This window comes from Anopheles maculipalpis, chromosome 3RL, assembly GCF_943734695.1.
Source record: "Anopheles maculipalpis chromosome 3RL, idAnoMacuDA_375_x, whole genome shotgun sequence".
NCBI classification, from domain to species: domain Eukaryota; kingdom Metazoa; phylum Arthropoda; class Insecta; order Diptera; family Culicidae; genus Anopheles; species Anopheles maculipalpis.
In genome coordinates, this window is record NC_064872.1 from 52,046,314 (window position 1) to 52,057,304 (window position 10,991).

The 10,991-nt window shown below is 39.8% G+C and overlaps 1 protein-coding gene across 2 annotated transcripts; it reads right to left on the minus strand.

The window, feature by feature from the left end:
* Nucleotides 1–255: 255 nt before the first annotated feature.
* On the minus strand, nt 256–10,923 carry LOC126562267 (tumor protein D52). 2 transcript variants are annotated; one of them, XM_050218726.1, is made up of 6 exons: nt 10,872–10,923; nt 1,889–2,010; nt 1,547–1,707; nt 1,235–1,294; nt 462–624; nt 256–391 (listed from the first exon to the last, which is right to left on the minus strand). In XM_050218726.1, the coding sequence occupies exons 1-6, from the start codon at nt 10,885–10,887 to the stop codon at nt 275–277; spliced, it is 639 nt and encodes a 212-aa protein (XP_050074683.1). In that variant the 5' UTR covers nt 10,888–10,923; the 3' UTR covers nt 256–274. The 2 variants fall into 2 exon arrangements, with proteins under 2 accessions (XP_050074683.1, XP_050074682.1); XM_050218725.1 differs by lacking the exon at nt 10,872–10,923 and adding an exon at nt 5,483–6,191.
* Between the last annotated feature and the right edge of the window lie 68 nt (nt 10,924–10,991).

Consider the following 10,991-nt stretch of genomic DNA (forward strand, 5'->3'; position numbering starts at 1 on the left):
TTGAAGATTCATTATGTCCATTACAAAGATTTAATAGCATGTTGAGCATCACACATACACACACACAAACTAAAAGGTTAGCACAAATTGATGGTTTAAACCGCAATGAAGCCATAAGAAAGAGACGGAAAAAGAACTCTCCGTTCCCAGACACGCTCTGGTGTTCTTACACGCGTCGGCTGAACTTTTTCGACGATGAACGACGATCCTCTCGGCCGAACATCATTTGCAAGAAGCCAACACACGTACAATATTCCGCCACCGTGTCACGAGCTTAAGGGATCGGTTTCTCCTCTGGGATGGCGGTTGGTGTTGTCACGGAACTGCGACGCTCGTCATTCTGAATATCAGACAAGCTCTGCACCGAGCTGGAGCGCGATGAAACCTTCGACTATAGAAAAGTGTTAAGTTAAAATTACGTTAGCCGTGTAATGAAGTGCGTCTATTGTTCCGTTTCGTACCCGAACATTTTCGTACGCGGATCCAACACGTTCTTCAAACGATCGGAATGAATCGGACTGCTTCATTTCCGTCAGCTTTTGTGTCATTTTGCCCGCTATGCCACCGATCACAGATGTTGTCTTACCGGCTGTCGTTTTGATCGCACTTTCCGTCTTTTGATAGCTGCGTCGTTGATGTAAAGAAACGAAGAAAAGTATAAATTAGAATTATTTTTCTATTTTAGCTTAACTTTAACTGTGTGTTGCTGGATTAGTACAAGTGCTTTGCTAACTATATATACACAACAAGCATATATCGGAAGAATACACACTTGAGGAAACAGCGATGTGTTGGTTAAGGGTTTACTAGTAGAATGTTATTAACTAAGTTGTAAAAAGAGAGCACGTTAGTGGTATATGTAAACAACAGTGACTTACCCTCTCGATATCCTATTTTTACATGCAAGCGAAAGAGAAAAATGGAAGCTTATTGACCAAACATTTAAGCTACACATTTAAAAAGCAACGTTAAATCGTAGGGAGGATTTTTTTTTCGTAAAATTATACAAAAAATCATACAATCGTAAAAAAAATAATTTAACAACGAAAGGATATTCATCTATTCGAACACAACATCGATGCGAAGGTAGGAAGGACTGTACGGATTGTTGTTAGTGGGGAAAGCACACGCATTACACTTTGTGTACAGATAATTTAACCACATAGCAGATACGTGCCAATAGCGAAAGACGGTCAGTAGCAACGTTTCTTCATACTTATTAGACTTTACTTACATCGGTGCACTTGTAACCACGTTCGTTATTTCTCCGACCTTCGTTTCGACGCTTTGATAACTTAAAGACACACAAGAAATATCGTAGAAATAAACAAAACGAAACAATTGTGATAAAAATCAACAAAAAGGTAGCTGTTTGGGAAATAATTTTTCAACACGCGATCTTAATTCGCCGAGGAGTTTGTTTGTTTACTAACACTTGCAAAGCATGCAGTGTAAAGAGAAATTTGAAACAAAAATAACAGAACGTAGGCAAAAAATGTCCCTTTTTCTTTAGCGCAGTCGTCTTGTACCGGTAATTTATACTTACACGTTGCTCTCTTTGACGTTCTTAAATCCTTGGCTGACGTCGTCCGTGATTTCCTTCCACACGGTAATACCGAGCTTACGCTTCAGCTCGCTGGCATGGCGCATTTTTGACTGTAGCACCGTCCGTAGCGTTGTTATCTCCTCTTCGACACGTGCCAATTCCTTGCGAGCGGATGAAAAGAAACCCGAAAAACCCATTACAGTTAAATAAAGGACCGGAAAGGTCTTGGAAATGTATCACGTAAATTTGGTGAGTTGTGCAATGTGAAGCTTGAACTTTATTATTTTTGCTTCATATTAGCGATCAACAATATCATGTTATATTTGCAAAGAGCGAACCTACCTGACTCCATTCTTCACGCTGCGCTGTTTGCTCCTCAGCTGATAGGCCGGAAAATTCATTCGCTATTTCGGCAGAGCTGATAGATCCAACTGGAGATGCATCAGATAATTTTCCAGAATTGTCTAGAAATACAAGGAAAAATATACATAAAACAAGGAGTAGTAAAATTCCTAAGCTTCTACTTGATATTTGGTAACGTATGCAGTAAAAAGCTGGATTATACTTTCATGTAAGGGATCGGAGTCCTATCGATGTAATCCTCCATTTGTCTTATATGCACACACACGTCTTGAATAACTATTTTAAGCAATAATGACCCTAGCTATCAAGGATTTGGTAGCTAGGATAGCACAAATAGTTTAAAACCTCCGTGAAAAAGTTTAAATCCAAAACTCCGTTACTCATCACATACTGACGAGAATTCAGTCGCTTAACAGACTGGCAAATCTATTGTAATACAGCAAAAATTAACAAACAAATGCGATGGATGTTTTTATCGCTATAAAGCAAAGATCCTGGCGTCGGAGCATCCGTGTCTTCTTCTCCTTTATCTTCTAGGCTTACAACGATCTTTCAATATGTTACGAATTGCTATAGACTCACTGGTATAACACGTAATTGTATAGTCAGTTATCACTAGGAAGAACGGTCCAGATGGGATTTGAATCCCAGTCCTGCCGCCCTGGAACATCCGTCTAAGTAGTTACATGGCTATACAAAACTAAATCGTCTGATATTAAATCTATCCATGTTAAAATTGAACAATATGAGCAGCTGACGGCGCTTGTGTATCATATTTTTGCGATTGAGAGACTCTTAACTGATTGAAGTAGCTGCCAACAGAATTTATAGACAAACATTTATTAGGAGAACTTTATCGAATCATTTTGTAACAAAGAGGGAGTAACAACTGATCGCTAAGAGACAGAAAGATTAGACACTTGCCATAAACCAACTTCGAAACGGGGGCGAAATTTTTTTTGAATTTGATTCTTATTGATTTGTTCATCGCTTTTCAAAGGCAGTCTATTTTTACACTAAAAAGTTCATTGATAAATGAAGTTTAGCACGACAGATTTGGCTTAATTAAGAACTCAAAATTATTAACTATGGATTCACCTACAGAGAAGAGTTTTATACCTTTAAACATTGCTGTGAGTAAACAAGAAACTGAGAACCTTTTGGTACCTATTGCTACCTATTGTACAGCAAGACTTTTGAAAAGACTTTCCGTTGCACATTTAAACAATGTCGATGTAGCTGTACTGGTACGACTGCAGACACCTGTTTCTAAGAGTTGATTGAAGAAAAAAACTACCTTGTTGTTATGCTGTTGCTTTCTGCCTTTTCTCACCCTATACTGTTTTAGGTTTCGTTTTGCTTAAAGCTCTGAAAAGTTGGATTATTCTGAGTCAAAGTTTCTACTTTGTATGGCTTTGAAAAACGTGAATATGCACTGTCACACTAAAAAGCATATCTACTTTTTGTGTGCTTTTGGCATCCATATGACATACTGAATAGAATACAGAGCACGTTGGATACTGGATCGTACAATCTTTAAGATATTTTTGTTCTTGTCCCGAGGTTTTTTTTTTTTTACTCGTATCCCAGACATTTTCCCCCATATATCCTATAATTGTTTAACACGTTCACATGTATTTTAGGTTTCGTTTAATTTTTTCGCTAGAATTTAGCAAGAATTTCTTTAGATATGAGTATATGAATTTAGAATATGAATTTAGAATGAGCGCTCTGAGGAATTCTGTAAAGCTGTAAATATAACTTGTTTGAATAAACAAATTAACCAAATGATTTTTAAATAGTTTTACTGAAGTTGCATGGTTGATGTGAAATAAATAAAATTAAATAAAGTTGATCGAGTTGCGCCCTAGTGCAGGCGACAGCGGCGCTGGTCTTTACACGACAGGACTGTGGCTCAAATCCCATACGGGGCTCCCCGGAGTGACATCGACTACGTGGTATCCACAGTCTAGTAAGCCATTGGATGGCCGGCGTTACCTTAGATGGCCGTTAAGCCAAGAAGAAGGAAAATAAAGTTGATGTACTCCTAACATTATTTTTAGCATGATTTAAATTGCGCAAAGTTGGAACGTGTTTTTTAGAGGAGGACGGTCCGATTAGTGCTAAAACCAAATCCGTGAACTATTATTTTCATGGACCCTTTAGTAAAATTATTCAAAAATAGTTTATTGATATACACTGGTTAATATGTACATTCAAACTAGTTACAGGCTTTATCTGTTGATAATGTAAAAGCATCAATGATTTTGTTAAACACTTTAGATGAAATGATGACTTAGCTAGATGACATTATAATGTCTTCAGATGACTGGGTAAACAATTTCCTTTTATTGTAAAGCTTCCAGATTGTAGTGTACTCGTAAACGCATGAAAAGTAAAAAAAAAAAAACCTCGGGACTAGACCCAAAACTATCTGGGAATGCTTTAGGAAATGCATAGGAAAGTGTCAAAAATCGCTATGATACCTTGTAATATAATATGCTGTTGGTATAATACCTGTCGTGAAAATATTTCATTTGCAAAGGAATGTGTTTTGAGCTATCAAAACTGCATTTTTCTACACATTGCATTGCCATTGTGAAGACATGTGTATTTACATGCATGTGCTTTGGTGCACCACACACGCAAACATTCGCAAAATCAATGAACTTGAAAAAGTGAAAGAACTCTTGATCGAGTGAAGCAATTTCATGCACCATACTTTGTTCGATTTCGTACGACCCTAAATCATAGTTAAGTGAATAAATTTAAACTACACTACACTACATTGTTCGGTCTTCCGTAAGGTAACTGAACATTGGAAGAGATGTCATTTATGGCCCACAAGTAAAACTGATATTGTGAGCTGCTGGCATAATACAATAAAGCTGGTCCCGATACTTGTGTTGAACGTTGGCTATGTGCGGGTAACGTACAAGTGTATGTAACTGTTGATGACCATCATTATAAAGTGATCATATGGTTGTGTTACTTTGCTTACATCATTGCATAACTTGATTTTTTTGGATTTTGTAGCGATTCTAGCTAGCAAAACAAATTCAAATTCTTTAGTGATAAGCGATTAAGTATGTCACGTATACTTTTAAATAGTCCAAGGAACGCAAATTTCATCCGCAACAACAAGAAATGAATCCGCGATAAGCATGACTAGATCGTGCGATCTAAACAAACTCTTTGCCGCAATACATTGGTACGGTTGTGTACAAATTGGTACGATTGTGTATAAATTGTATGTTTCAAATACAAAATTGTGATGCTTGTGGCGCCGCGTAATGTTTGCTTTACAATGGCACTATTAGCTAATTTCTACGCAATACACACTCTCCCTCCTGTACACACTATGTCCATTGTATACGATCGTTGTCCTCTGCGACGTCATACAGAAAAGTTTCCACACTTCAAAGGTTTCACCCTCCGTCATCGTGGTTCAACATTCGCACGTTACCCATGCGGTAACCGACGGTGGTTGGCGTTCTTCTAGGTACATATGCTTTATGCAACCATTTTCCTTCAGAACAACTATCGCCCCATATCTCCCCAACTGCTGCTTACCTGGCGCACTCCCAATGTTGAGGAAGCTTTTGTAGTTATCACCACTCGAGATACGGGCCAGATATGGCTTCGAGAAATCGATGAACGTGACTCGCACGTCCCGAATTTTGCGCCGATTGAACAGCGCACGGATGCGTCTGTTGGTGGCACTTCCGAGCAGCAATCGGCTGGCCAGAATGTTTCGTACCATACCTCCACCGCCGCCCGGTAATGGGCTGGGTGTATCATTGTTGCCGGCAGGTTCGAAACAAATTCCCACACCCATCCGTTCGCCCGGATCCTTGCCAGGTGATCGAATGGTACGATTGCATGCCTGCTCGCTAGCGTCTCCTTCGTCGGAGGATAAGGGTGGATTAAACTCAGTTTCTACGGTTTGCAGTTCCACCTCGGATGTTGGATCGATATCTTCATCATCGGACGGGACACCGAGAATTTGATCGAGTGTTAGTGAGCGTAGATAACGTTCCGTTTCGTCCGACCAGTGCTGCTCCTCGTGACCGATCAGTCCATCATCTTCGTCGATGTCGTACACCTCGTCCAGCGAGGGGGTAAAGCAATTCGGATCGAGCTTCGGTATGTACGGATCCTCGATGTACTCGAGGCTTGGCAGATCTTCTTCACCGACACGCATCCTGCTGGTAAGTTCTTTCTGCTCGTGCTGCTTGCTAGCTGACGATGGGGGATCCGCTTTATCACCGGATTCACCCATTCAACGTTTAGTTCCTCGCTGAACAGGATCACAAAAACACCAACCGAACCACAGGCTTTCAGTATCACACTTCACATCACATTGGCATTTGGAGCCAAACCATCTCCTGCACTGGGTGCTGTAAAATTATCAAACAAATAGATTCCCTTAACGAAAGGGAGATCTGGAGCTGTTACGGTGGCGCGCAATGATGAAATAATTGTGCCGAGCATCGCCGTAACAGCATCGGCAACATCATGTCCAATTCGTGTTTCGTGTCTAGTTTATCGAGGCTGCTGCTGAGGTGGGTTATGCATAGGCACAATCGGGAATTGCAACGCCAACCTTATAGCAAACAAAGCAAAAATGTACCAAACGTTGGGTTTGAAGAGGCGCTCTGCTTTTGGTTGTTTTCCTCACTACGAATACCGACAAAACAACCAACTCCGACGAAGCTTGAAGTGTTTATGCATTCGAGACAATCGCGACGTAATGTCGTACTAGAAACGATTGCTGCTATATGATCGGAAGCTAGTACCAACTGTTGAATGAACTTTACTAAAAATTTACACACGAACCCGCTGCCATAGCCCGTTGATGGGGAATACACCAACTCCAACCCTCAAACATGGATCATTTCTATTGCTTTATGATTGCTCAGTTGCCATCATCATGAGGGTTTTGGTTGTACGGCCCGAAGTATGTCTGTGCTTTTGAAGGGAATTTCTTCGCGGTTGTACCGCTTGTTCGTCTTTCCTCAACACACAGCAGCAGTTCCATGTAACGGGTTATCGCTCCGGTAAGTGTGTTACATTTTCGAAAGAGAGCAGCAAACGGGCAAGAAGCTTCTGCTAGATCGGCACAACAACATACGCTAGCTGTTGGCAGTGTTGTGGCTGTTTCACTAGGTTAACCATTCGAAAGTGTCATTTTGCTGAAGCGAAAAGGGAACTCGTCAGCGACAATCACATTCCACCTTATTGCAGCGCACGGGTACTTTAGTTTTCAACAACACTATGGATTGATTTTTTTTATTCATCGATTTCCTTCTAGTGGTGTTTTATTCATCACGAACATTCGATTTATGCTCTACTGACCCTCCTCCTCCACAGGGGAGCAGTTTTAAAAATAAAATCACTTCCACGATTGGTTCACGCACTCTGTATCCTTGTGTCACGTAAGCTTTAATAGAAACGTTCATCAAACGTAACATTCATAATTATGGAAAATTGATCACACCGCACACATACCGTGGCTCCCAAGGCTGTGTGAGGTATATTTATGTCGATCTATTTCCCTCAATCATGATGACGGCGTTCTTCACCGTTCAAGTATGCTTCCGTTACTCTGCTCGGTCCCGGTTACGTCCATTTATATTGACCAAACTGAACAGTGTGTGGAAGAAAAAAGCGGAAAGCTTAAAGCACCGAAGCACTGTGTGTGGTGGTATTGCGCCATTCACTGCAAACATTGCTACCGAAATTTTCATCTTCGAACGCCAATTTGGCACACTTTTTCGTTCCTTTCCATCAACCGGTAAAATGACCGTTCCTTCGCGCACTAAAGCAGAAGCCGACAACAGAAAAGAAAACCAGTTCCGTTCGGCTTAGCTACCACGCGACGAACAAAGCTTTTCCGCAACCAAGAACCCGCGCAGTCGAATCGGTTGATGAAACTTGGTGGTGACGATGGCGTCCGCCAGCTTCAACGCGCGCTCGTGAACTGAAAGCAACCCTCCACGAGGGGTGTACAAGAGCATGGGCGTAAAAAGCTCTTCGTGCTTTGTAAAGTTTCTCTTGCTCCCATGGGGGAGCAGAACTACGGCGAGCTTCCTTCCCCAATACACACGGAACGGAAAGGCGATCGTGGCGATGGTGATCGTACGCGAGAAACGACTCTCATGCTCTTGCTATACATTGGACCAGTTACATCCCATCAAGCAGAGAGCAATTGCAAGATTTATGACTAGTTCCCTCAAAAGCGAAATGGCGATACCAACGCGGCTTTTACGAGACACGTTGACGGTCCATGGGATCGGGTAGATGCTCGAACGGGTTGACTTTTTTCACTCTCCGATGCGGTTTGTTGGTCATCTCATGTTACCGAAAAAGCCTAAGGTCGACATGCAGTTAAGTTACCATTTACCCGCAGGATTGCACGGAAAGGTGAATGGTAATACTAGCAAAAGGTATCATCACGTTTTCAATTATGTGACTTCCTCAACAGTTTGGTCTTTTCTAGGTTGCTGAGTCTTTCGGGTGGAAAAATGAATTAATTATTTGGTTTGAGATCAGCTTTCTTACTATGCTAAAAGTATTTGAAGGGTAGAAGGAGCACCAACTTTTAAATGCTTTGTCCAATGCTAGAAAGATCCAAACACAGTAATCAACTCCAGTGCATTCCATTATGTTTAACTTAAAAAGAAGTGAGCAATGAAGCTTGCTTTTTCTAGCAAGCTGCTAAGGTTTGTCGATCGACGCAAAGATATCTGTCCCAAATGTAGTCATTTGCGTATTTTGAGTAATTATCACATGGATCTTTTGTTTTGTGTAATTCTTTAACGACACCTGCTTACCTCCAATTGATTGACCGCCAATAATATAAGACCACTATTATATCCGCTTTGGAAAAAGGTGATTTCGATATTTTGTACTAGTTATAACTTTACCGTATTTTGGTCCGAATGATCATCAGCTTCTAAACTTTTTTTTTGTCCAAAAGATCGCCAATCATTGTGTAATAATTAATAAATCTGAAAAGCGTATGAAAATTTTCTGATCCAAAAAATATCTTTCTTTTTTACCAGCACAATCCGAGAGTTGAAAAAGGTAAAATAGGAATGTCCATTATCATAAAAAAAATTTCGTTTGAATATTAACATTTATGAATGGTCCTTCTTTTATGGTCTAATGTGTTTTTGCCATATTTTCATCAGAATTGAAAAAAGCGACCAATAATCAATTTCATGATTCATCCGATTTATTTCATAAAAATTTTGAAGCAAAAAAAAACTAAGAAGGTTCGTTGAAAATTGGCATCAGCAAGCAGAAGCAATAGCTTCTCTAGCTATACTGGCGGTCACTGTATAAAGTTTTAGTTTGCCAGACAATTAATGCTGCATTACAACGGTTAGGTTCTAAAATACTTTTGAGTGGCCAAAATCGATACTTTATCAGATATTTGCGTTTTGTTTGATCAGTCGATCGTCATCGATCGAAGTGCCTCGCTATTCCCAACTCTTTTGCTAACGGCTCAGCCTCATCCCAAATCCTCTTCAATTGCAGTTTGCTGCCTGTCTCGGTTTCTCCAAATCAATCGATAACGATGTAATATTGCTGTGTACAGAACATATCATACAAAAGATAATGATGGTTAGACGGATCGCTAGGACACAGTGTTTAACAAATGAAACATATTTAAAATCAGATAATTTTTGTAATGTATATGTTACAATAAATAATGCAAAGAGTTATTTAAGCTACCAACGGGGCAAATTTATGAAAAACGATCAGCAAAATAGATCAACTAAGATTATGCCAATTTTTCAATGTAAAGAATGTAAATTCTTCAGAGATCATCTAATCCGCAAAGAAAGGCAGTTTAGGAGTTTCCAAACCAGTTTTTGGAAATGCCTTAAGAGAACAGATTCAACATCAATACATAAAGAGAATTGATTCTGCGCTAGCATATAAAAACGTTCATTTGATCGTATTGATCGTATATCCGTTGCATTATAGAAACTAAGTCATATATTTTTTCTTTACTCTATTATTACACAGTATTATTTTGAACAAAGAAATTCTGTTACCATTTTTTGCATTTTGATTGTTGTAATAAAACACTAATAGAGGCGTTGTTGATCATAATGTAACGACAATATTGCCTTGGTATGATTGTGGTTTACACACAACTAACGGTGGGGATATAATGTTGGACTTCACCAATAATCACCCCTGTTAATTGGAATGTAACAACCTTATCGATTATGTGAATTGTATAAAAAAAGCGTAAAAGAGGTGCTAACAGTGCGGGCAGAACGTGCTAAGTGATTTTCACCTGTACGTTTTGCTGCAGTGTACAGAGAGCTCAAAAAACGGGTTTATGCCATTATACATCGTCACTGAAATGTAAGCAATGCTTCTGCTTGTAAAACGACTATTATTTTGCCTTTTTGAACAGACGTTCGTCACTTAAATGAGATAACATTGTTGGTGAAGATGAATCACCATCACGGTACGATAGCACAATTGGCTTCTAGCCAGATGTATTGCTACCAGTACAATGTGTGTTTGTGTGTATGTATCTGTATTGTAGGATGCACTCCGATTACTACTGCAAGTGCAACAGACAACCAACGGGACTCTACTAGAATTTAATTTGATTACTGATTGAGAGCTGCATTTGCATCGGTTTTACTCTTTCCCTGACACGCAACACGCATCGAGCAGCGACAAACAAAGGATTTGCAAACGAGCATGTATGAAGCAGTGAAAATGAATCAAAAATTCAACCGAACTATAAACAATTGATGGAACTCCGATGTAAAGCCAAAGATTCAGCCGTTCATGGTGCATGGATCCCGTAACCGTAGGTGGGCAGTACTGGCATTCCCTATAAATGTAAAAAACTATCCACGGGAACCAACCACCGGCAGTAGGAACAGCATACGTAAACCAAAGATAGGGCTTTACATTTACTTACATGACGTTTCTTCCATTGTGATGTCTACAGTACGATAGTAACGATAAAGCTGAACTTAGCACGGGTTAACAAAGGACAACTGTAATTAGAAAATAATCGCACACAAAATAGACGAATCTT